This window comes from Mixophyes fleayi, chromosome 5, assembly GCF_038048845.1.
Source record: "Mixophyes fleayi isolate aMixFle1 chromosome 5, aMixFle1.hap1, whole genome shotgun sequence".
NCBI lineage: Eukaryota > Metazoa > Chordata > Amphibia > Anura > Limnodynastidae > Mixophyes > Mixophyes fleayi.
The window spans coordinates 91,988,482-92,016,131 of NC_134406.1; the positions used below are offsets into that span (position 1 = coordinate 91,988,482).

The following is a 27,650-nucleotide window of genomic DNA, read 5'->3' on the forward strand; positions in this document are numbered from 1 at the left end:
AAATTAATTTTATCATATTAGCTACCTATACTCTACATTTTGATTACACTCAACAGAATGAGCTAATTTTTTCTTGAAGAAATTTCTTGTGCGGGAGAACACTTTTTGCTTTGTTAGCAATCATAAATATACATGCACAATACAATACTCTATAGACATAGGAAACACCAACACATATACAACATGGGGATATACAAAGTCCACACAGATAGAGGCATGACACTAGATTCAAACTCATGACCCTATGGTTGGCAGATGGTTTGTCTAACCAGTAAGGCATACTTCAGATTGTAACAAACATACAACACAACACAGGCACTAGTGGCAACCTAAAGTGTTAGTGAGCATAATTAAATGAACAACTGCACACACCTTCTTAGTAACAGACATGAAGGATCATGTTTTGTTTTATAAAAAGTTAAATAAGAAAGTCTATGCAAATGCATCTCAGAATAATTTGCAATCAGAAATAAACGCAAACATATTTTAATCAGTATAAAACTAAACAACAGCGTTGCATAGAGCCAGCATCAGATCTCGTCATCTGATACCACGGTGGGCCATACACCTGCATATACTTGTCTAATTACAATCCACTATAAAGGACTCTATAGTGGAGTTTTCTGGTGTGGCTTTGTTTAGTGGTCTTTTAATTGTATTAACAGTTATGTTTTCCGTTACTCTTTTATAGACACGTACAAGGTTGTGTTTGTAAGAGATTTTATGTTCCACAATAATGGTGCATTTTGTTTTTCAGAGTTAATGTGCATTTTAAAGTGTGTGTTGTTTGTATTATGAATTTTAACCCAATCATTTGTTGTTTTTTTGGGGGTTTTTTTTGGAGGGGGGGGGGGGGGTTGTCCAGCTTTTCAATCTAATATCTATTAAGATGATTCTTATGTGTTTTTTCACTTCCCCATGTTGTGTGTTTATCCAACAGATACCCAGCCCTCCTGAAACTGTGGAGGCAGGTCACTTCGGGTTCCAGACTGATTTGCAAGGTAATATCTTTTTCTAATATGGTTTATATCACATTTTTATAATTCTCTAACATCCTAAAAATACAATTGTTTGGTGATAAAAGTAAAGGCATGTTTAATTTGTCTAAACATATACGAATGCATGCACCAGAGTGTTTGGACTTAAAAAAATATATACCTTTGAAATCTGCAATTTTGAAATCAGGTTGTAAGGGCTGCCTCTGTCCCTGCTGAGACTATCAGATGTGACTTTTATAGCCATAGCACTTAGGAAAATAATGAAGCTTGACTGTTAGAGTTTAGGTTAAAATATACCAAACTAAAGGCTTTCATTGATGTACTACCAGGTCTTAGCTGGGACATGTCTTCCTCACCTGAAAAATATTCAGTAATTAAGCATAGTCGGTTTTAATCATATATCTGACTCACTATGTGAATTTTCTTTTCTGTCCAGGTAAAGAACATAAACTAAGTGTTGTGTGTTTATTGATTTTAAGGCATTGATTTGTCAATGTTTTGTAATGGAGCTACCTTACATTCTCTTTCATTTTGAGGATATGTGAGAATCAAACACCATTTTAGTAAATAGCTAAATGTTTGTAATTTATTCCAACAGACCTTATGACCCATCTGTCAGCTGGAGCACAAAGGAGATGTTGCAAGGATAATTTCATGGAAGAAGATCAACACATGAAGGAGTTGCCTTTTGTAGCATGTAAGTATCTATAGTTAACAATGTTATTCCTTTTAGGTTATTGGAGGACCTGCGTTACAGCTAAGGGAACAAATTGTAGATTTTACAGCTTGAAAGGTCAAGTGTGTACAAAGTACACACAGTCAAGTAACAATTTGTTTCAAAATGGCCCAAGTTTCATCTCTTTTTCTGTAATATTTTAAACAAATAAAAAAGACAGCCATTATGGGTTCCAGCATGACCTGCCTTGCAACATCTCTAACCAATGGGATAAAACCAACATGTATGTGTTTGTATTTTACTTTTTTGATTTACAAAGGAGTTTGTATTTGCAGTTTGTTTTGATTTTCATTTGATTACTGTAATTGCATTTATAAATAAATATCAATATTTTATTTTTTCATTACTCATTCTCCTGCAACTCTCTGCTGCTTTGGACACTGTTGAACACCTTCTTCTCCTACACATCCTTAACTCCATTATATATCTAGACACAGTTCTCTCATGGTTCACTTCCTAACTCTCTAACTGCTCCTGTAGTGTACCCATCTCTGGCACATTCTCCCTTCCACTCTCTATTGAGGTCTCACAAGGCTCCTGTTTTTTCTAAATGTTGTACTTTAATATTGTATATATCTTGTCTTGGGGTACTAATTTGGTTATGTGGCCACCAATACCACCTCTATGCTGAGGACACCCAAATGTACATTGCTTTCCCTGACCTATCTGTTGTAAACCACTGTCTTTCTGCATTCTCCCATGGATGTCACAACGATACCTAAAGCTCAACAGGTTCTAAACTGACCTTACTATTGTCCTTTATGCCAGAGTCACCAACTGCCCTCCATTCTCACTCACTGTCAATAACACCCCTATACCCTCTGTGTTGCTTGAAATTTAAATCCACAGTAAGTTTGTGATGGGGATAGCAGGAATCCATTAATAAAGCGTAACATAAATAAAAAAAACTATGTCACCTAAGGCAAATCCAAGATTTGCTACAGGCCATCTGGAAGTATTGTGTGTCTCTACATTTATTTATTTTTATTGAAAGACACTCTAATATGTGTGTCGCTAAATGAATGTTTCACAGTGTCAGCTAACATTATTATATGACTACATGTAGGTAACTGTGAAATAGGGAGAACATTTATAAAGAAACTAATGTGTTATACTTATTCCAACAGGCCATCAGAGGCGTGAACAACATGAGGCCAGGGAGGAGCATTAGGAGGTGGAGGAGGCGCCCAGGGAGGAGCCTGAGGAGGAGGCGCCGAGGGAGGAGCCTGAGGAGGAAGAGGAGGAGGAGGAGGTGGAGGAGGTGGTGGGCGCGCCGGCGAGGGAGGAGGAGGAGCCCCATATGGAGGCTTTTGTGGAATGTAAGTATTTTTAACAGACAAACATATTTTTGTTGTTGTGGGCAGGCCCAGTGTAGTCATCATAAAGCACTGTTTTCCCACATGCCATTTGCCCGATAGCTAGTTATCCATTCCAAAAAACTATTAATCCTCTGACTACTAATGTGTTTAGCATCCCATTAACCTTTGCAGACATAATACATTTACGTCACAATTTACACCTCCCCTGATTACGTCAAACTTCACCCCAAGAAGTAATCTATGTATGATAAATAACGTAAATATGCAAAATAAAAATTATTTCCTTGCTTTTAACAGCTCAAGAAGACACCAGAACAGGGGAGGTGAGCCCAGCATCGGTGGGTTCGCTCATCCAAAAACTTAGAAAATCGAATAAAAAATTAAAAAAATACCAAAAAACTAAAAAACAAACAATTTCCGATTTAGAAAAATTATATGGTTCGGTTTAATTTTTATTTTTTTTAAATAATCTGTTCATTTTGTTGCCTATTTTACATTTGTGTATATATATATATATATATATATATATATATATATATATACAAAATTGTGTGTGCGTCTTTTATAATGCAATTATCAAACATGTATTCATGTCACTTTTGCAAATAATGATTGTACATTAAGCTTTATTTTTCATAGGTCACAACATGGTTTGGCAAAGGTTCAAAGTTCCTGTTTGATTAGCTTTTTTTCCCTTATTCAGGTCCACGAAGTTGAGACAGAGAAGGGCATGGTTGGGAATTGAACGCATGACCCCAGTGCTGTAAGGCAGAAGTGCTAGCCACCTAAGCTACCTATGCTGCTGGATTGTGGTCTGCTTAGTTTTTTGGTACAGCTGAGTACATACATAACATACAAGCCGTAGATGCAGAAAAAACAGGGTTTCAAGACAAAATAAAAATAGTTACATTTACCTTAAAGGAGCCTGTCCCCTCCAAATCAATCCACCCCCCTCCAAGTCTTAGGCCATTCATAGTTATAGATGTCAGCATGCACATAGTAATGTGAATGTGACCTGTGGGCCACAATCCTTTTTGAAAGTAAAACATTTTCATAAATTAAAAATGCACCTTGCCCTAACAAAGTTGCATTTGAGGTGGAGATACATCTAAAATATGAGGACAGATTTATCATTGTGGTAGAGTGTGTAGTAGATCACGTTTGAACGACAGAGTAAAAATCAAGCTATCAAGTGTTTGTGTGTTACATAAAAATAAACCATTACTTTCCTTATTAGCTAAATACTATCTTAATACTAGCCCTTGCAAAAATAAAACATAGGCTGGTTTGGGCAAAGTTCCTCTTGCTTTCCTTTCATTAATGAATAAGGCACACAAGGTGCACACAGATGCTACAGCCATGCTTGGTATTCAAACTCATGACGCCAGTGTTGTGAGACAGAAGTGCTAACCACTAAGGTACCCATGCAGATCTTAAATGACATATATTTTTGGGTAACAAGGAAGATTGTCAGTGTTCTGTTGTTTTTTTTCTTGAAGTACTATTATCTAGCTCTTCATCTGTTGCACACATGCTGTATTGTTGAGTTTCTCGCCCTAGTTTATAGAATTACTTTATTTTTCTAAATGAACGTTGTTTTAGTGGTTAGCCAATCCATCTTCAAACAATGGAGTCATTAGTTCAATTCCTGACTCATTTTGTAACAGTCAGGACACAAACTTTTAGCATATATTAATCTTAGTATATATGCATGTTTATTTATGCTAGCAAATTAGATGCATTTGCATCTACATGCACTCAGTTCAACTCAAACACATTATACGATCTTTCATGTCAGTTATTAAAAAGGTGTGTTGATTTAACTGAGTAACACTTTAAAATCATTTGTCAAAGGTAATCTAATCATATAAATGCTAACGCGAATAATAAGGTAACAAGAATTATATACAATATTCACTCGATTGATTGTGTTTTAACATTTATAAACAAACTCTTCGCACCTCCCACATTTGACGTTACGTAATACCGTCTTATCTTTAAATAAGAAGTGGATCTTAAGAAGCGGATCTTAAGATGAGGGGCCTGATTTATTAAGGATCTTAACTTGAGAAACTTCTTATTTCAGTCTCCTGGACAAAACCATGTTACAATGCAAGGGGTGCAAATTAGTATTCTGTTTTGCACATAAGTTAAATACTGCCTGTTTTTTCATGTAGCACACAAATAATTGATAGCTTATTTGTACACTGAAATTTAAAGTTGATATTTGTGTGTATCCCTTGCAAAAAAGCCCAAACTCCCTTGCTGGGGTCCCTGGTGAATATCAGGGGTTCGTAATTTATTATAATTTTTTTTGAAGAGTAAAGATAACAGAATACAAGTCACATAAAGTTAGTAGAGTAAGTGAAGGTGGTATATTGTCCCTAAAAGAGTGAACCAGATGGCACACTGTGCTAAAAATCAGCAGTAATTTATTTAAAATGTGTGTTTCTACACATTAGTAACTTAAAAATAATTAAATATCCATATATAATAAGGCTGGCAAATCAGGCCGTCAAAGAATTGGCGCAACTGAACAGGGAGGCGCAGAGTCTAACGTACCCTTGATATTCACCAGGGACCCCTGCAAGGGAGTTTGGGCTTTGCTGCAAGGTATACGCAGGTTGCGGTTCTCCGAGACAGTCAACGGCAAAGTGATGGGAGTAGTCAGGCTTAGTAGAACAATCCGGGTCAGAACCAGACGATCAGTACGGTACAAAGGGAGGTTCCAGAGAACAGTCAGGGCAAGCCAGGAGTCAAACCAAAGAAGTAATGAGGTGCCAAAACGTAACCAGGAGAATAGTAGGAGAAACCAAATGCAGAGTCAGAACCGAGATATACAGGATACAGGATCCACAGGTAAGTGCTGGAGCAAGGTAGTGAACCAATACTCAGGCACCCTATAGGTGCCATAGACTTCTATATAAGCAGCAAGAGACACCCTGATTGGGTGAAGAAATCTTGGCGCTAACCGCCGTCAGATGAGCACAAAGCATTCCGTTGCCTAGCATGTACTTTGGACCAAGATTTGGAGAAATCATGTAGCATGTCATGAACAGCAGGTACCGAAACAGTAGGACCCTCAGAGAAGGTGGGTAATACAGGGTGTCTGCCAAAAATAATAAAGAGGGGGGATACTCCGGTGGAGTCATGATGGTGGTTATTATTCAAAAATTCACCCAGGGAAGATGATTGCTCCAGGAGGTTTGATGATCGGAGCAGTAATAACGGAGTAACGTCTCCAAATCCTGGATGCCGTGCTCAGTTTGACCATTGGTCTGGGGATGGTATTCCAAAGAGAATTTTAACTTGATTCCGAGATTATTGCAGAAAGACCTCCAAAACTTAGAAATAAATTATATTCCCGATCAGAGATGATATCGAGTAGGCAACTATGAATGCGAAAGATGTTTCGATAACAAAAAAAAAATGGCAAGTTCAGTGGTAGATGGTAACTTCTTACAAAGTGTGCCCATTTGGAAAAAGGGTCGACCACGACCCAAATACAATTGAAACCACGGCTAATGGAGAGGTCAGTGATGAAGTCCATACTAATGCTGGTCCAAAGGGAGTCTGGAACAGGGAGCGGAAGACCAGCAGGAGGCCGCCTAGGCGTCTTTTGACGAGCACATACTCCACAGGCTGTAACATATGTGGAGACATCAGAGGTCAAAGAAGGCCAACAATAATTACGGGATAATAGAGCGATCATTTTCTTGACACTGGCATGGTCAGCAAATCTGGAATCATGAGCCCAAGCTAACAGTTTAAAACGAAGATGAGTTTCCACAAAAGAGCGTCCAATCGGGGTTGTTTTGACAGAACATTTAGTCAGAACCATTATCTTCAGTGGACTAATAATAGGTTTAGAATCCAGAGGACAGGAATCTGAAGGATCAAAAGATCTGGACAACGCGTCAGCCCTGGAATTCTAGGATCCAGCACTTAAGGTTAAGATGAGCTGGAATCTGGAAAAAAAAAGTGACCAACGGGCCTGCCGGAGATTTAAACATTGCGCTGACTCTAGATAGGTGAGATTTTTATGATTCCTGAATACGGTAATAGGATGGAGAGCCCCCTCCAGCAAGTACCTCCATTCCTCTAAGGCTACTTTGATGGCCAGAAGTTCTTTATCCCCGATACTATAGTTGACCTCACAAGGAGAGAACTTCCTGGAAAAAACACACGGAGTGAAAGTACAAACGGAATTTTTCTGAGAGGGAACCGCTCCCATACCAACAAAGGAAGCATCCACTTCAGGCAGGTTCTGGTTGGGTTGTCTCAGTATGGGAGCTGCCAAAAAAGCTTCTTTTAAAGTCTTAAAGGCCAGAATTGCATCTCGAGGCCAGTGACCACCTTTATGGGTAAGAAGAGTAATGAGTACAATTAAAGAAGAAAAATCTTAAATAAACTGCCAGGTAGTAGTTGCAGAAACCAATGAATCGTTAAGTGGCTTTGAGCCCCGAAGGTTGAGGCCAATTGATGATGGACTCCACTTTTTTGGGGTCCATCTGAAGGCCCACCCCGGAGACTAGGTATCCAAGTTAAGGTACCTGAGGCTGTTCAAATAAGCACTTTTCCAATTTGCAATATAGATGGTTGCCACGGAGCAGAGAGAGAACTACCTTATCATGTTCTCAATGTGAGGCAAGGTCTTGAGAAAAAATCAGGATGTCATCAAGGTAGAAGACTACAGACTGGTACAGGAGGTCTCTGAAGATTTCATTAATAAATTCTTGGAAAACAACTGCAGCATTGCAAAGCCCGAGTGGCATCACAAGGTACTCGTTGTGCCCATCTCTGGTATTAAAGGCGGTTTTCCATTCATTGCCTTGATGAATCCAAATCAAGCTATAGGCTCCTCTGAGGTCTAGTTTAGTGAAGATTTGGGCTCCACGAATCCGGTCAAAGAGTTCAGATATATGAGGAAGCGGATAGCGGTTCTTAACCGTTCTAGCATTCAACCTGCTGCAATCAATACAGGGTCTAAGTGTGCCATCTTTCTTTTTAACAAAAAAGAACCCTGCTTCTGCGGGAGAGGTAGATTTGTGGATAATTCCTTGTTCAAGATTTTCAGAGACATAATCGGACATGGACTGAGTTTCAGGGAGAGAAAGAGGAGACACCCTGCCCCTAGGGATGCTCTTGCCAGGTATAAGGTCAATGGGGCAGTCCCAGGGGCGATGCGGAGGCAGGGATTCAGCAGCAACTTTGCTAAATACATCCAGAAATAGGCTTCCAGAAGAACCGGCTGAGGAGAGGAGGCCATGTAACGAATCGAGATCTTAGAAAGTTGCACTGAAGCCAAACAATGTTGCTTACAGGTGGGTCCCCAGGTGATAACTTGTGCTCGATGCCAATCCAACTGTGGCGAATGAGCCTTAAGCAGGGTAGGCCTAAAATAACAGGATTAACGAACTGTGGAAGAATTAGGAAACTTATCATTTCTGAGTAGAGAACTACTACTGACAGCTGTACGGGACTGTTTATGCGGTTGATGGAACCATTGGTGACGCGAATATCATCTATCGCAGTCAGGACCAGAGGCTGTGGCAAAGGATGTAAGGAGAGATGGAGCTTATAGGCCAACTCAGTGGAGATGAAGTTCCTAGCGGATCCAAAGTCCACAAAGGCTGTCAACTGCTGGGGGCCATCCGGAGAGTAAAGAGTAACTGGTATAAGAAATTCAAAATCTCCCAGAGAGTAAGGGGTAAGGGACTTGGATGCTTGGAGGATCCCCCTAACATTGCCATGGGTGGAGCGTTTCCTGGTCTCTTGGTATATGAGGAAAGAACATTACCTGGTTCCCCGTAATAGAGGCACAACCAGTTCTTGATAAGTTTGTCAAGCTCCTCTTGAGAAAGATGGGAACGGCCTTTTTGCATCGGTTCCTCCAAGGGGGTTATTGGTGACTGGAAGTGAGGTGCCAGGCGAGGAATAGAACGCCGGTTTACGTTCCCTGTGACGGATATCCACCTTGATACACAGGGAGATTAGCTAGTCGAGACAAGATGGAAGTTCACGTGTGTACTGGATTTGACCAGATCTGAGTGCTAATCTAGATTGGCGCTGGCTGACCAGAGGTGTGGAATCAAACGAACTCCCCGGTATTCACCGGTGTTAACCTTATATCCGAGACCGCCCCGAAGTTAGACAACTTCCAGAACAGGTGCGCCACTGAAATTGAGGGCTTGGTGAGAAAGAGCAGGACATCGTCTGTGAACAAACAAATTTTGTACTCAGAGGACGCAGTGGGTATGCCTGAAATGAGCGCGTTAGCACGGATACTGCTAGTCAGAAGCTCAATGACTAGAGCAAAGAGCAGGGGGGATAGGGGGCAGCCTTGTCTGGTGCAGTTGGCTAAAGAGAAAGGGGTAGATGACAGGCCGTTGGTGAAGATCAAGGCAGAAGGGTTGCTACAGAGAGTGCCAATAGCCTTCAGAAAAATCCCTGTAAAGCCGAATCTCTGGAGGGTGAGGGCCATGTATAACCAGGTTCCCCTGTCAAAGGCCTTCTTCACAAGGCAAACACAAGAGATGGGGTCTTCGTTGTGTTAATGAGATGGATCAAATTGGTGACCCCTTGGATGTTGTCAAGTGCCTGCCTGGATGGGACAAACCCACTTGGTCTGGGTGAATGACACCAGGGAGCAGTGCGTTCAGCCTATTTGCAAAGGTCTAAGCAAACATCTTGAGATCTGTGTTTAATAAGGATATTGGACGATAATTGGAGCAAGTGGTGGGGTCTGTACCAGACTTGGGGAGCACTATGATGTTGGCTCTAGTGGTGTCTTGGTGGAAACATTCTCCATCCAGGATTCAATTAAACAGGGAGTAGAGATGCAGGAGTAAACTGGGGGCGAACGTAATGTAGAAGGACTTTGGTTAGCAATCAGGTCCTGGAGCCTTAGAAGGCTTCTGAGACGTTATGGCAATTTCAATTTCAGTCGCTGGAGTGAGTTTGGGGAGTCTAGATAGTTGTGAATGGCTGGGCAAGAATTGGACTCCTGGGAATCAGCCATCTGTAGATTGTAGAGTGTCTCATAGTACATTTTAAAAGTGTCGTTTATATTCACCTGGTTATAGTGAGGAATACCATCTGGAGTTTTTATAAAGGTATGTTATTTGTAATACTTACATTATGATTCGCTGCACCAAGAAAGTGACCACCATCCCTTTATTATAGGATGGGTCACAACGGTTTTTGGAAGGAAAAAAAAACTACTTATGCTATAAACTAATAAACATATTATTATATTAATATTACCATATTGTACATTAAGCGAACTGTCAAGGTTTATATTCTAATAACATTAAAGTAACAATTTATAGTAAACACTCTCTTGTCTTAAATAAACATACTTATTAAATGGCAAGCAAACAGTTTAGAAAATAATAAGTAAATGTATATCGACTTTGTAAAACTGAGGTACTGAAGTCGCATTCAAAGGTTATGGCCATACAAACCTTTCCCATTAAGGAAAAGATTATTTTATTCATATTTTATGTAAAAATGTCTTAGTTCAGGCAGAGCATAAATATAACAATTCTGACAAATGTTTATAAATGAAAGAAGATGCAGAGATGGTAGAGAAATCTAATGCCTTCCATTAATAAATTGGGCATTAATTCTCAATAGAATATTTGACACAATCAACTCCACTCAAGGGAAGATTTTACCTGTGATAGAGCAGTATATAATATGAGGGGCTGTTTTCTTCATATCGTCATAACCCAAACCCATTTCAGCTAGTTTTTCAGGAATGTAATTTTCAATGAGAATATCACAGGCTTGTGCAAGCTGAAAAAATAAACACTTAACATTAAAGTGAAGTAGAACAAATGAGAACTAAAAATGTTATGTTCACAGTTAGTACTAAAGTTTTATGCAGTTCCTTCTTAAGACTTCTAATGTTCTTTTATATTGCTGTAAAAGACAGCAAATCTTTCTACAGTCATTTAATGCAACAGTGACATCTGCAGATGGAACACACTGAACAGTTTCACGGAGTACTGAATGGTGAAGCACATAAATAAATTAAAATAATCTTGTTGACAAAAGAAATGAACTGTAAATTATAAACCTATGTTGTTTAAGACAACACATATAACCAAATAAGTTAAAATAGGTGATTTTCCTTGTGTTATTTGCCTTTATGGATATGTGCACTGTAAGTATAAGGAAGATAGGTTAAAGGTGAATTTAGGTCAGTGTATGTGACTTCAGTAGGTGTATGACAGACAGATATGTTGTTCATTTTCAGTGTACAGTATGAATTAGACAGGTGTGTAGGTGCTAGGTAGGTATGTGTAGTAGGTGTGGGCATGTGTGTTTACTAGTTGTAATCATAAGGTGTATGTGAAATGCGGGTATATGTGCTACTTTGGTATACATGACGTGTACACAAGATAACTAGCAGTACATAACATGGGCAGGGGTAAATATATATTTTGAGAGTTATATCAATAGGGAATAGTGCTGGTGTAAACAACGGGTTGTCCTGTTGGTATAATCAATATTATTGTTATAAATCTGTGAGGGAAAATGCAGGCAAAATGAATGAAGAAATGCTGGTACAATTAATGGGGACACTGCAATTATAATGAATATGAGGGCAATACATGTATACTGAATATAAGGGCAATGTGCAGGTTTTAGTAATTAAAGTGGATATGGTTAGTTCTTGGGGAGGGGACATTTCAGGAAGCAAAAAAATTAGAAAAACTCCTAAACCTCATGTAATTGTCAGGAGCTATAGTAGTAGAACCAGGCCCGGCGCTCCCATTAGGCAACCTTAGGCAGTTGCCTAGGGCACCAGGACCTGCAGGGCGCCGCTGACTAGATTTTCGAATCTACTCAGCGGCTTGGGAGAGAAGTGCAGCGTCGGCAGGGCGCCTGCTGCTGGTTTTCAGTGTCTGCCGCCGTCCTCTTCCTTCTGATGCGCTCGGGCTGCCAGGCACATCTCACACATGATCACACATGATGTGACAGTCTCACTGTCCGGCGACGTCTCGGTGCAGTAAGTCTCGGTGACAGACAGTGTGAATAAAGTTCTTTCCCGACGCCCCCTCCCCTTCCAGCATGCACCGCTCTGCTCCACCCTAATTATGTTATTGGCACCTCATGCTGTATATTTGACTTGCTGCAAGTCAAAAATAGAGCATGACATGCCAATAAAATAATTATTTTATCCACCATAGTTTTTAAATCAAAGATAGAGCATGAAGTGCCAAATAATAGTCATTTTTCTCCCATATAGCTTGAAAATCATATATAGAGCATGAGGTGGCAAATAGTAATTTTTATATGGTATACAAATGACTATTTGCCACCTCAGACTCTATATTTGATATGCAAACTATGCGGGAAAAAAATGACTATTATTTGGCACTTCATGCTCTATCTTTGATTTAAAAACTATGGTAGATAAAATAATTATTTTATTGGCACCTTGTGCTCTATATTTGACTTGTAAAGTATAGTTGTGCAAAATGACTATTTTTTCTGCACCTCAGGCTATATATTTTATTTGCAAATAATGCGGGAGAAAACTTACTATTATTTGGCACTTCATGCTCTATCTTTGATTTAAAAACTGTGGTGGATAAAATAATTATTTTATTGGCACCTCATGCTCCATATTTGACTTTTAAAGTATCGTTGAGCAAAATGACTTATTTTATTGGCACCTCACGCTCTATATTTGACTTTCAAACTATGTGGGAGAAAAATGAATATTATGTCAGCAAGCAATTACTGCTGTTACTTCAGTAACTTCCCAAAGGTTAGAAGAGGAGCTTGGAAAGTGTTGAAAGCATCAGTGCATCTGGACTGCATCCTTCCAGCCAGGAGAAGGTAAAGGTTGTTCTTTTTACTTTACACTCCATCTTGAACCAAAGTGATCACTGATTGGCTGTGGGCTGGGACCCTCACCAATCATAATATTGTGTGTGTGCTGTAGGTGGTTACTGAGACGCCTTGAGTGTGTGACAGTCTCTAAGAAAAAAGTAGACAATACGGGCCCATTGAGGTCAACCAAATGCTCACACATACTTATTTATATATTATTATTATCATTTATTTGTTAGGCGCCACAAGGTTTCCGCAGCGCCGTACATAATACAAACAGGAGACCATACAGGGTGACATAGTACAGAGCAAAAAACACAAAGTACCAATACTTCAGAACTCCGGGCAGACATATAAGCGAAGATGGAGCAGAAGAACAGGTATGGAGACAGGAGGGGAGAGGGGCACTGCTCGTACGAGCTCACATCCTAAGGGAGGGTATATATTGTTTTGTTTTTACAAAAGCTGCCAGAGTACACTTATTGCTACACAGACTAGTGTCTTGGCTATTAGGCCATAAAATGTCCTAAATATATATATATATACAAGTTAACCCGTGCATGATACTCATGCATTCTAGTCAAATCAAGCTACTTAAGGTGTTAAAAAGGTTCTTGTCATGCATTTGGGCCTAGCCCAGGCCTCCTCAGGGGAAGAGCGTTACTTCCCGACGCAAGCGCCCTTTTTTAACGTGGTTTTGTCCACATGTCACCACCTCATCATTTTTCTCCATCACCTCATCCTTCTTCTTCATCGCCACATCCTTCATTAAGCTACTTAAGGTGTTAAAAACTCCCCACTGTCACCCCCGGCAACCACCAACCACTCCCAACTGTCACTTCTCCTTCAAGAAATATATAGATCAGTGTATAACTCTGCCCAGCAGGTGGCGCTGCAGCTTGTTTTTTTTTTTTCACACACACCACTAGGCATTTATATAGTAGATATATATATATATATATATTATATACATTATATTATATTGGCGCATATTGATTGTTTCAGATCACCGCATTGTCTTCAGTTTTGATGTCATATATATTATAATGATTTTAAGGGTGTAAATGACATGTATAGTAAATGTAACCATGTTTTGAAAATATAGTGTTTTTATGTTGTGATATGGGATCTCATATGGTCCTTGTGGGGTGGTAGAGCGTTAACTTTTGTTGTCTTATTGGGGATTCTCATTTAGAATCCACAATTACTTAAAAGTTCTTTAAACATATTTTATTTATCTAATAAATATAGAAACATAGAATTGGACGGCAGATAAGAACCACTTTGCCCATCTAGTCTGCCCATTTGTTAAACTATGGTAATCTCAAACCCTAGTTGATACTTAGTTCTTTGTAAGGATATCCTTATGTCTATCCCAAGCATGTTTAAATTGCTCTACTGTATTATTCTCTACTACCTCCACTTATCCACTACCCTTTCTGTGAAGTAATTTTTCCTCAAATTGAACCTACTTCTGTCCAGTGTCAGTGCATGTCCTCATGTTCTAATACTTGACTTCTCTTCCTTTGAAGAATATTTATCCCCTGTACCCTGTTAAGACCCTTGATATATTTGAAGGCTTCTATCATGTCCCCCTACCATGCATCATTTATTTGTTCTTCTTTGGACAGTCTCTTATGTATTTATATCCTTCTGGAGATATGGCCCCCAGACTTGAACAAAGTATTGTAGATGAGGCCGTACCAATGACCTATATACCCAGTGGCATTATTACTTTTCTTTCTTTCTTTCTGCTAATGATTCCTCTTCCTATGCAACCAAGCATCTGACTTGTCTTTCTCATTGCTTTGTTACATTGCTTCCCTGCCTTTAAGTCACCTGAAATAGTGACCCGAAAAATAAGCCATTGCGCCACCTTGAGCATGTATGATACCCCTTTTCCTTAGAGCATCATTGCTAAAATACAGGACTATAACCTCTTCTCATTGCTGACTAAGCTACCTTGTGCTTTCAGACTTCTTATCCCTGTGGCCTATTCATTGCACCCCAAAAAAAACAACTTTTTTTAGTTGGATCTTCAGCATAGCAGAGAATAAAAGAAAATGTCTGGATCATACTATCGTAAACGGAAGGTTGAAATGGAAAAGGAACAAGCAAGAAGGTTCCTTTCTGAAGTATCTTCATAAAACGGATGATGAAGGTTGTTCAACCTCAAAGGATCAATCAGGGATTGAAGCAGAGTCAACATCTTTGCCTACAGTCTCACAAGTAGAAGCAGAATTAGAAGAATCTAATCCAGATTTAGAAGAGGAACAAAATGAAGATCGGCAGGATCCAGATCTGAGCAAAAGTGAAAGTAGCACCAGTTTCAGCTACAGTGACCCTGCTTTGGGTAAATTGTGATGATAGTATGCAACAAATTTTGGTGGAACATGGGCCAGAACAGGTCCAACAGTTTAAATTCCCTAAATATGGAAATGGAAGAAGATTTGTAACAAATCTTTACAAACGGAAACTAGCTTGAAGAATTAATGAACCGCCGGTGGCTACAGTATTCCATATCTACAGACTCTGTGTTTTGCTTTTGTTGCAAGCTGTTTGGTTGGAACACAATCCCCACATCATCTCTCTCTGATAAAGGTACAAAAGACTGGAAAAACATCACTGCACTTCTATCAATGCACGAGAAAAGTAATGCTCATTTGGCCACTTTTCAGTCTAGGAAGGAGCTTGAACTACGATTAAAAAGAAAAGAAACAATTGATGAAGAAAATGTGCGCCTCATTAAAGAAAAGGAAAGTATTGGCAGCAAATCTTAGAAAGACTGATTGCTTTAATGAGAGTTCTTGGTATTCAAAACCTGGCGTTACGAAGAACACATGAAAAACTGCACACTGCTGGCAATGGGAATTTCCTAAAATTTATTGAATATCTGGCGCTGTTTGACCCAGTAATGGATGAACATATTCGCAAAATAAGAGATAAGGAGACCTATGTACACTACCTTGGGAAGGATATACAGAATGAGCTGATTCTGCTTTTATCTAACACTATAAAAGAAAACATTCTGGAATCAGCTCGTCTTGCCAAGTACTTTTCAAAAATTAAAGATTGTACTCCAGATGTAAGTCATGTTGAACAAATGAGCATGATCATTCGCTTTGTGGATAGAGCTTCAGGAACTGATGATTGTGAGTCTGTACTAGAGATGGTCACTGACCCCGTGTTTTGGTTTTGGATTCGGTTTTGGATCTGGATTACCGTCGTGTTTTGGTTTTGGTTTTGGTTTTGCAAAACCGCCATTGCGTGTTTTGGTTTTGGTTTTGGTTTTGTTTGGTTTTGTTTTGCTATTTTTTGGGAAAATCCATGTTTTTGGGCCTAAATTAACCCAATTTAGTGCTCCAACTGTTTTAGAGACAAGTAATCTAATTGTTGAGGTAATAAATCATCCAAAAAAACAGTTTAATTCTTCGTTGGTAGGCCTATTCTACACACAAAACAGATTGTCTTCCTCTCCATCTATGCATATTGGCAATGCAGCCATCGTCTTTGAATGTATATTACACCCTACACTTATAGTTAAATATGTAAAGAAATGGAAAAAGCCAGTTTGGTTTCTGTCTCTCAAGGCCCCCCTCCACTTGTATAAAATAGCAAAAAATTCAGCCATTATAGACTGTACAATATTAATTGACATGGAGAAAGCCAGTTTGGTTTCTGTCTCTCTAGGCCCCCCTCCACTTGTATAAAATACTAAAAAATTCAGCCATTATAGACTGTACAATATTAATTGACATGGAGAAAGACAGTTTGGGGTCACTCTGTCTCTCTAGGCCCCCCTCCACTTGTATAAAATACTAAAAAATTCAGCCATTATAGACTGTACAATATTAATTGACATGGAGAAAGACAGTTTGGGGTCACTCTGTCTCTCTAGGCCCCCCTCCACTTGTATAAAATACCAAAAAATTCAGCCATTATAGACTGTACAATATTAATTGACATGGAGAAAGCCAGTTTGGTTTCTGTCTCTCTAGGCCCCCCTCCACTTGTATAAAATACTAAAAAATTCAGCCATTATAGACTGTACAATATTAATTGACATGGAGAAAGACAGTTTGGGGTCACTCTGTCTCTCTAGGCCCCCCTCCACTTGTATAAAATACCAAAAAATTCAGCCATTATAGACTGTACAATATTAATTGACATGGAGAAAGCCAGTTTGGTTTCTGTCTCTCTAGGCCCCCCTCCACTTGTATAAAATACTAAAAAATTCAGCCATTATAGACTGTACAATATTAATTGACATGGAGAAAGACAGTTTGGGGTCACTCTGTCTCTCTAGGCCCCCCTCCACTTGTATAAAATACCAAAAAATCCAGCCGATATAGACTGTACAATATTAATTGACATGGAGAAAGCCAGTTTGGTTTCTGTCTCTCTAGGCCCCCCTCCACTTGTATAAAATACTAATAAATTCAGCCGTTATATACTGTACAATATAAATTGAAATGGACAAAGGCAGTTTGGTATCTGTCTGCATCAGATCCTCTCTCCACTAGGAGTAAAATAGAAAACTATTCAGCCGTTATATAATCTAGAATATAAATAGAAATTGAGAAAGGCAATTTGGTATCTGTCTGCATCATAATCATCAACATCATCATTAGCGCCCTCGTCGCCTACACAAATCTCCCCCTCATCCTCTTCTAATTCCAAAGTGGCATCCTCAATTTGGGTATCACCGGCTACACTCGGGCTATTAAGGCACACATCAGCAGAATGCTCACGATTAGACATCCCACTGTTGGATGGACTCTCCACAGGGATTGTTATCATTTGTGAATCAGAGCAAATATTCTCCTGTAATGCCTCACTGTTATCTTGCAGCTCGGCTTTGACGCGTAACAGTAGTTGTGCACCAATTGTAGGCTGGGTAACTTTTTGGGATCTGCCACTAATAGCCAAAGGTGAAGGCCTCATTCTCTCTTTGCCACTGCGTGTGTAGAATGGCATGCTTGCAATTTTTTTTTTATCGTCACTTAACTTTTGCTCAGTTACACTTCTTTTTCGCTTCAATACAGTAAATTTTTTTTTGGTTTTTGTTTTTTGCACTAATTTGAAAACACTCTGTTGTTTGACATCGCCTTGGCCAGATGACGTACTGGGAACACTAACATCAGGACTGGTGACAGAACCTGGTTGCTCATTTAGATCATATGTGGACTGCTTTGAATCCATTCTGAGCGCAAACCACTGAGGAGTGCTAAAAATTATTGAGTAGATACTGCTGACAGATATGACTTTTGACAGCCAGAAATATTAATGCACAATTAGGGAGGACACCCCAAAAACACTGAGGAGTGCTAAAAATTATTGAGTAGATACTGCTGACAGATATGACTTTTGACAGCCAGAAATATTAATGCACAATTAGGGAGGACACCCCAAAAACACTGAGGAGTGCTAAAAATTATTGAGTAGATACTGCTGACAGATATGACTTTTGACAGCCAGAAATATTAATGCACAATTAGGGAGGACACCCCAAAAACACTGAGGAGTGCTACAAATTATTGAGTAGATACTGCTGACAGATATGACTTTTGACAGCCAGAAATATTAATGCACAATTAGGGAGGACACCCCAAAAACACTGAGGAGTGCTAAAAATTATTGAGTAGATACTGCTGACAGATATGACTTTTGACAGCCAGAAATATTAATGCACAATTAGGGAGGACACCCCAAAAACACTGAGGAGTGCTAAAAATTATTGAGTAGATACTGCTGACAGATATGACTTTTGACAGCCAGAAATATTAATGCACAATTAGGGAGGACACCCCAAAAACACTGAGGAGTGCTAAAAATTATTGAGTAGATACTGCTGACAGATATGACTTTTGACAGCCAGAAATATTAATGCACAATTAGGGAGGACACCCCAAAAACACTGAGGAGTGCTAAAAATTATTGAGTAGATACTGCTGACAGATATGACTTTTGACAGCCAGAAATATTAATGCACAATTAGGGAGGACACCCCAAAAACACTGAGGAGTGCTAAAAATTATTGAGTAGATACTGCTGACAGATATGACTTTTGACAGCCAGAAATATTAATGCACAATTAGGGAGGACACCCCAAAAACACTGAGGAGTGCTAAAAATTATTGAGTAGATACTGCTGACAGATATGACTTTTGACAGCCAGAAATATTAATGCACAATTAGGGAGGACACCCCAAAAACACTGAGGAGTGCTAAAAATTATTGAGTAGATACTGCTGACAGATATGACTTTTGACAGCCAGAAATATTAATGCACAATTAGGGAGGACACCCCAAAAACACTGAGGAGTGCTACAAATTATTGAGTAGATACTGCTGACAGATATGACTTTTGACAGCCAGAAATATTAATGCACAATTAGGGAGGACACCCCAAAAACACTGAGGAGTGCTAAAAATTATTGAGTAGATACTGCTGACAGATATGACTTTTGACAGCCAGAAATATTAATGCACAATTAGGGAGGACACCCCAAAAACACTGAGGAGTGCTACAAATTATTGAGTAGATACTGCTGACAGATATGACTTTTGACAGCCAGAAATATTAATGCACAATTAGGGAGGACACCCCAAAAACACTGAGGAGTGCTAAAAATTATTGAGTAGATACTGCTGACAGATATGACTTTTGACAGCCAGAAATATTAATGCACAATTAGGGAGGACACCCCAAAAACACTGAGGTGTGCTACAAATTATTTAGTAGATAATGCTGACAGATATGACTTTTGACAGCCAGAAATATTAATGCACAATTATGGGGGACACCCCAAAAGCGCTGGGGAGTGCCAAATATGAAGAAAAAATAATAAACCTCTATCCTCCTCTCTGCACTAGCGATTTTGGTTAGAGCAATTGCAAGAACAATATGGTATTCTCTGTCCCTGCTCTAATTAGCCTATGACTACACCCTGCTCTCTCCCTCTGTCAAATGGCGATGGATTGCTGTGGAGGCGTGTATTTATAAAGTTGAAGTATCGCGAGAACCGAGTCCCGAGATCCGACGACGTCACAATGACGTTCGGCCTCGATTTGGATTCGGAATGGGCGGGAGAGTACCGAGCTGCTCAGCTCGGTACTCGGATACCCAAAGTTCGGGTGGGTTCGGTTCTCGGAGAACCGGACCCGCCCATCTCTAGTCTGTACACATCAGGGAACATTTCTTAGGATTTCTGCCACTAAAGGAAACAAGTGCTGGTATGACAGACATTATCCTTAACCAGTTACAAGAGATGTCATTGCCTATTGAAAACCTATGTGGTCAAGGCTATGATAATGGAAGTAATATGAAAGGTAAAGTGGTGTGCAAAGAAGAATATTGGTTGTTAACCCACAAGCGTTGTTTGTTCCTTGCAGTGCACATTCTTTGAATTTGGTTGTAAATGATGCTGCCAAGTGTTGTTTGGAGGGCACAGCTTTCTTTAACCTAGTACAACATGTGTATGTGTTCTTCTCTGCATCAACACGTCGTTGGGAAGTAATGTGTCTAATCTTACCGTGAAACCATTGAGTGACACAAGATGGGAAAGTCAAAATGATGCCTTGAAACCTCTTCGCTTTTACTTAGGTGATATCTATGATGCACTAATTGAGATCTATAAGGACACAACCCTAACTGGAGTGACTGGCAATACCTCAAGAGTAGAGGCACAAGGTCTTGCAAAAGGCATTTCTACTTTCAAGTTTGTGGTTTCTATTGTCCTGTGGTATAACATGGTCTATGAGGCCAATATGAGTAGCAAACTGCTTTAGTCAATGGAATTTAATATACACAGTGCCATTACACAACTGAAGATGACAAAGAATTTTCTTGAAGACTGCAGGAGTGACAAAGGGTTTTCAAAAACACTGGTAGATGCCCGTATATTTGCTGAGGATTTGGGAATACCAACACTGTTTGAACCAGAGCCAGTTCATATTAGTAGAAACAAAAAGCAGCTCACCTATGAAGCGGACGATGAGCCTATTCTGAGCCCAGAGGAAAAATTCAAAATCAACTTTTATTTTGCTGTCCTTGATACGGCAATACAATCAGTAGAAGAAAGATTCACACAGATGAATGAAATTAGTTATGTGTTTGGCTTCCTCTATGATGTTCACAGTTTGCAGAATAGAACATCAAAGGAAATTATGGAAGATTGCTGCAAGTTAGAGCAGGCTTTACAACATGGGGACTCCAAAGATATTGATTATATCGATTTGTGAAGTGAATTGCCAGGTATTGCAAGACGAGTTTCACAGTGTACATCTCCACAAGATGTATTAAACTTTGTGTATAACAATGACCTGACAGATATTGTCCCCAATACATTTATTGCTCTTCGTATCTTCTTAACCCTTCTTGTATCTGTGGCCAGTGGTGAGCGAAGCTTTTCAAAGTTAAAGTTGATTAAAACTTATATATGATCTACAATGATGCAAGAAAGACTTGTTGGACTCTCTATGTTGTCAACAGAACATGAGACAGCACAAAAAATTGATCTGAAAGTACTCGTCTGTAAATTTGCAAAAGTTAAAGCACGAAGAGTAAAAATGTAGTTTTCCGCATGCATTTCTGCTACAACATGCAAGTGGTACTTGTCCAGTCCATTAGCAGCGAGAGACAAAGACTGGCTTGATTAAGAATGAAGATGGTGAGAAAGAGTATGTTTATAAAAAGCCCTCGGGCGACCCTAACCCGGGCCCACACCTGTGCTCTTTCTTGTACACTTGGGGTGGAAGGTAGGCTTTTTGGTGATTTTCCCCTTATATGATCCAGGAGTCAGGCCCCCATTAAAGGTAGGATTTTGGCCAAAGTCAAAACAGGATGTAATGTCCTAATCATTTTAGCTCAACATGCATGATGCCACCTCCCCTCTTTTCTACCCCTATTCGGTCACCTCCTCCACTTCCGCCAATATCCAAAATACAATGCATAATGTACAATTGCAAAAAGGTGTTTTGAGTTACAAGATATAACATAAGCAATGTAGAGAGACAAGCGTTGGATGACAAATGCTTTGATTTTAATTCTGACTTACAGTTTGGTTATGCTAAGTTACATCTGTTCATAAGAAGACGATCCCTCTGTGGGGTTAACTCTGTAACAATTTTAATATTTAATTTTTTAGTTTTCTTATTGCCCTGTAATCTGATGCATATATTTTTTGTGTATGATGCATATTTATATTTGAGAACCATATGCTGTTTGCTGAATGTCTACTATGTTTGACAATGCAAATAAAACATTTTTGGAAAAAAAGGTAGGATTTTGGTATCTGTTGTTGTACCTGTTTGTCTTTGTACTGTGTATTGGTCTCTTGGAACTCTGGGGATTGTGGTTCAGCAGTACACCACACCTACTGCTAGAAGTTAAAGTTGCGCAGCATACCGTTCAAATAGAATCTATTTAGGACCAGGCCGCTGCTGTTGTATTGTTATAACTAGCACTAGAGTGGGTGTTACACGTTAGCCTGTAGATAGCCCTGTTGGTGGGCTGTTTTGTTTCGCCCCTTTTCTAGGCGCCAATACTGGGAGTCACAGACGACCAGCAAGAGGAGTGTCATGTGTGGTTTCACCTTTTTTTGTGGTGGGGCCCTCAACGGTACATCGGTGACTAAGATATTCGGGCGGGATACTTCACGGTCTCGAATATCTGTAGCCCTGCGTCCAGGCCCAGAGCAAATCGAGGTGTGCGCAGCTAAGAGTAGAGTGCTCAGTCTCTACTTCTGCCTGTCACCTTGGACACCCCCCCTTCCTTCCCTTACAGATTGTTGCAATCCAGTAATTGCTGCTCTTTTTCCACTAGACTCAAGCGGCATGGACAGATTGTTGCTGAACAAGGGGTGTGACTGGCAGTTGATCGGAACGAAACCACGTAAGGCCGTTACACTAATAATAAATGTAGACTTCCAATTAATTAATTTTCCAGAAAAAAAATTGTGTGTGAGAACCCCGCAAGGGGGGCGGTAGTAAGTTTGCCTAGGGCGCCTACAGACCTTGCACCTAGACAAACTGCAGGCAGCAAGTCACCATGGCAACTAAGAATTGTAACTTGGATTGCTAACAGCTGGATCATTCCTGAACAGCATTCTTCCTGGGTAAGTTATAGCTTCTAGAAAAGCCAAACTTTGGGATTTTTGCTATGTGTTAGTTAAATAAGAATATCTGAAGAATTTATATTGTTTTCTTTCATGACATGCTTTATATTAGTTGCACTTTTAGTTTTAAAGACTATGAAGACTAAAATTAAAAGAATTAAACTTTCATTATTGCACTTATGATTATTGTCAATTAATTAGTGTGCTCCCAGAAATATATCCTATAAAATGTTCCTGTTTATTTTTATATCTAATTTATATAATTTTCTATAGATCATAGAAAGCTACACTGGTTACAAGTAAAGATGTGATTTTTTTTTCTTAGAAACTCTTTTTTCCTAGATTGTTTTTTATTAGTTTATGTGATGAAATGAGTGTGATAACCTGTGAGCATTCGGTTTCTCATTTCTCACATAATGTGGATTATAGCAAGTACTTTTTATAGCCCATGCTTTTGTTCCCCAGCTCACCAGACTACAACTGCATTGTCCAATAACATGTGGCTAAGGGGACATTGTAGTTCAGTGAACATATGTATATTGTGTATTGTATATTAATGACTTGCAGTAAGGTTGCTATTCATTGTCTTTAAAGTGAAGCCAGGGGGATTATGGGTAGGGATAAGGTTGTAAGATGCTGGAGTGGGAAAACTAATTAGTGTCCATTGTTCTCACCAGGCTAGTCCAGACAGGCCATCTAACAGGGGAGGTTTTGTGGAAAGACAGCTCATCTTCACTCCCCTCTCCAACCCCCCCCTAGTCCAGCACTGACCAATGGTTAAGAAGAATAGACCCAGGGGTTTGCAGAGGGAGGGGAAAGACTGTGGAAATTAGACCCGAGATATAAGGAGTCACTCCAAGGGGGAAGGGTGTTCATTCTGGGATTTCATTCATGAAGACTGCAAGATCTAGCTTTTGAGTTGTCGTTCTCTAACTAGAGTCTATATATGCAGCTGAGAGAGATCCATGGGTCGTGAAGTCTGGACAGCCAGGTGACTATTGCTCCTTAAGCTATTGGGGTGAGGGACAGATGATGTGGTAATCCTGCCTGGCATTTATTTAATGTGTGTACATAATATTCTAGTGTTGTTTGTATGACAATAAATATACTGTTGTATTTTTATAACTGCATTTGCCTGAGTGACCATACGAATCCTAGAAGGTACTGGGTAGACTTCCCTGGCATACGAAGGCACCCGTGGGTGGCCAGCCAGCGTGAAGTGGGTAGCATTGGGCCAGATAAACCCGGTATCTTCACAGTTTATTCCCCCAGTAGGTCAGAATAGACCTTAGGTGGTATAAAAAATAAAATGTATGTTTTCTTTAATACATAAGTAGATTTAAAACTATAAATATGTTTTTGTACATAAACTGTGCTTGGAAGGACCACTTTTAATGATGTGTAAAACTCAAGTCCTTCTGCAAGGTGAAAAGCTCTTCAGCCACCTACCAACTGAGGGAATTCTCCTGGAACTGCTCCTCAGCTCCAGTAAAAGCAAATAAGTACCTTTTGATTTTTTTTTTACACTGAGAGCTATTCTGGGTCATCTTAGACCCTCCTGCAGTGTGACCCTGGTCGTGTTATATGTGCTATACAGCCATCTTTTGAGCTCTATGCAGCTGTGATTTTCAGTCCATAAACCATTAATATTGGTTTGTGCCCTCTGAAGTCTGTAAAATCCCAGCTCCAAATGTGCGGCCACACTCAGGAGTGTTCAGCTGACATTTCTATACACCTTAACATGCTGCATAGGAATAAGGTCTATTTCTGCTCACAGCAAAGACATGGTTGACAGATGTAAATAGGTTACAGAGGACCTGGCAGGTTGCAGATTTTAATATGTATTACTAACATGCCCTGCATTTGCATCATCACATAATATACGCATGCTCACTGCTAATATTTGTGAGAAGCATGTATCCTCATTCTGCTTCCACATTCCAAAATTTCAAAGCACAATAGGAGAACAGAACAGCCCCAGACTACTCTTCTGCTTTCAGAACATGTCGTTAAAAGAAAGGGTGAAGAATTTTCAAAATAAAGCTACAATGGAAAGATAAAAACAAGAGGCACAATATAATATTACATTAATGTATTATATAAAGTTATTTGTTTTGTTTGTTTAACATACCTCTTGAATGATTTTGGTTCCCTTGGGATTTTTCATGTTTACAGCTATACTCTGAGAATATAAAAGAATACATTATATTTCATTGTTTCTCTAATTTCATACTAACATTAACACTACATAAAAAAAATAACTAGGTCTACATGCAGTTTTGTAACACTGAAAAAAAATGTCAACAAGATGCATCTGCGGTGTTTATGCTAAACAACAACTGTACAACTTGTGTACATAAAAACAACATATATACTTCACTTATGGTAAGATGATGAACAGTACAACAAAGCAAGTTCAAATATAAGATGGGCGAGACTTAAACAAGAGGTTTTGGAGAAGCAGAGTAGAAGGTGGTTTCTTGTTACTACACTTTCTAAGTTACTACCTTGCTGTCCATTTATCACGGGTTTTGGAATTTTTTTCTGGGAGAAACCTCTTAAACAATGGGTCCGCATTGATGAACAATCTCTACCGGCCCAAGTTCATGTCCTTCTCAGGCTTTTTAAATTAAATAGGATTCAACCATCCCCCACTTAATACCACGATACAGTGCTTGAAAAGATATTTTCAGTGGGGTCTCCTCTCACCCCATTGGCACTCAATCCAGAGTTTTTCCTGGGACTTTCTTCCAAACTACTGGCAACATGGTCACCAAAGGGAACTCTCAGACTGCACTAGATAGACTTCAGAGGCATGAAACCCTTTTCTGATATCTAATATTCTCTTAATTTACCAGGCCAAGCTCTCTGGGACACCTGGTCTATTGTGAGGGAAAAGGTCTACAAGTCCTCAATACCCTCCTTGTTCAAGGAAAACACCTAAAAAGTGTATTATAGGTGTTACCTAGCCCCCACCATGTGAAGGATATTTGCAAGGGCTTCCAATCAGTGCTGTAGAGTCTGTGGTGAGACTGGATATTGTGTTCACATCTGGTGGTTCTGTCCTAAGGTTGCCTGGTTTTCAGATAACTTTGCCAGGACACCACTGAAGCCTCAATATATAATTGCCCATGGTCCTTTGTTCTGATGGTGTTGGACAAGAACTTTACTAAGCAAATCCTTAATGCAGCTAGATGTTTGGTTGCAACTGGAAATGCACATATCCCCCTTTCAGGCAGGAGGTCCTCAATACATTTTGATTCTTGATAACTATGGATAAGATCTCTGCATACTTAATAAGTACCACAAATACATGAATGTGAGTTTCAGGCAATATTTTCTAATAGATGCAAAATTTAATTTACAGATATGACGTTTACTTCTGTTTAGTGTGCAAGAGCACTCGGCCATTATAGTCCAATGATTACTTGTTGTAGAGAGGTATGTTAAGATTCAGCTTATTTGGACTCTTCAGATAGCGTGCAGATCAGTACATGAGGTGATAGAGGGAGGGAGGGGCTTTGTTGGAGGACTGCTGTCTTCTTGGTAATGGCCCTTTACATGTATTTTTGCTTGGATTTCAGGGCAATAGTTTTGTCAAAAAATCTCAGCAGTAATGCGTGAGATTAGTTTGAGCTTTAATGGAGGCAAAAAATGGTACTGTTGTAGCGTACTGGTAAATAGACATAATTCAGGTGAGACTTTAAGGGCCCATGTTTTGGTACTAGGCTGTGACTGAAAAGGCTCTGTAGTCCCCAGGTAATATTTGTGGTCTTTTGGGTTTTGATAATATGTCTGGGGTGTTTGCTGCAGACATATTATCAAAACCCAACAGAAAGGAAACGAAGTAGCAGTATATCAAGTATTTGTGTGCTACATGAAAAAACTGCCAGTATTTCATTATGTGCAAAATAATAATCTCATTTGCACCCCTTGCATTGCAACATGGTTTTGTCCAGAAAACTTAAGTAAGAAAATGCAATTTCTTGCTTAACTTCCTTAATGAATCAGGACCTAAGTGTATAGTTGCATTTCAGACTAAGGGCCTTCTCTGTCTACAGTCAACAACTATGTGCATATGGAAGATAGCAGTACCCAGAAAGTACTGCACGGATTCAATGGTTAGAAAAATAATGTCTAACCGTGTTTGGTCATAATGGACAAGAGAGTAAATGGTGGTGGGTTCCTTGACTCTTTATGTATAGAAAATAAAGTACTGCACGGATTCAATGGTTAGAAAAATAATGTCTAACCGTGTTTGGTCATAATGGACAAGAGAGTAAATGGTGGTGGGTTCCTTGACTCTTTATGTATAGAAAAGGGCTTTGGAATTCTTGGTTGTGTCCCACTGAATCGAACTAGGTGGGTGTTGACTCTGTCCAGGTGTTTATTGACGGTGGTATTAAAATCATCAGCCAAGACTAATCTACCCCTTCTGTGTTGTGACAGCAGGTCCCATAAGGTGTGCAAGAACTGAGCATGGTCCGACTTGGGGGGGGGGGGTGGGGGGATGTTAACAAAGGTGCATGGGATATTATTTAGATCCCCAATTAAGATGATGTAGGTGATTCCTAATTATCCATAATGATGTTGGAAGCATTGAAAGTGAGGTGCTTGGAAAACAGGATGA

General features: G+C 39.5%; 1 protein-coding gene across 1 annotated transcript in view; it reads right to left on the bottom strand.

Moving 5' to 3' along the window:
• SUGCT (succinyl-CoA:glutarate-CoA transferase) overlaps window positions 1–27,650 on the bottom strand; it is a 732,650-nt gene that overhangs the window by 683,080 nt on the left and 21,920 nt on the right. Inside the window, exons 5-6 of the mRNA XM_075211279.1 lie at window positions 25,152–25,202; window positions 10,733–10,853 (exon numbers count right to left, since the gene is read on the bottom strand). Of these exons, the coding sequence (XP_075067380.1) occupies window positions 10,733–10,853; window positions 25,152–25,202 (172 nt within the window). The remainder of the gene's footprint in view (window positions 1–10,732; window positions 10,854–25,151; window positions 25,203–27,650) is intronic.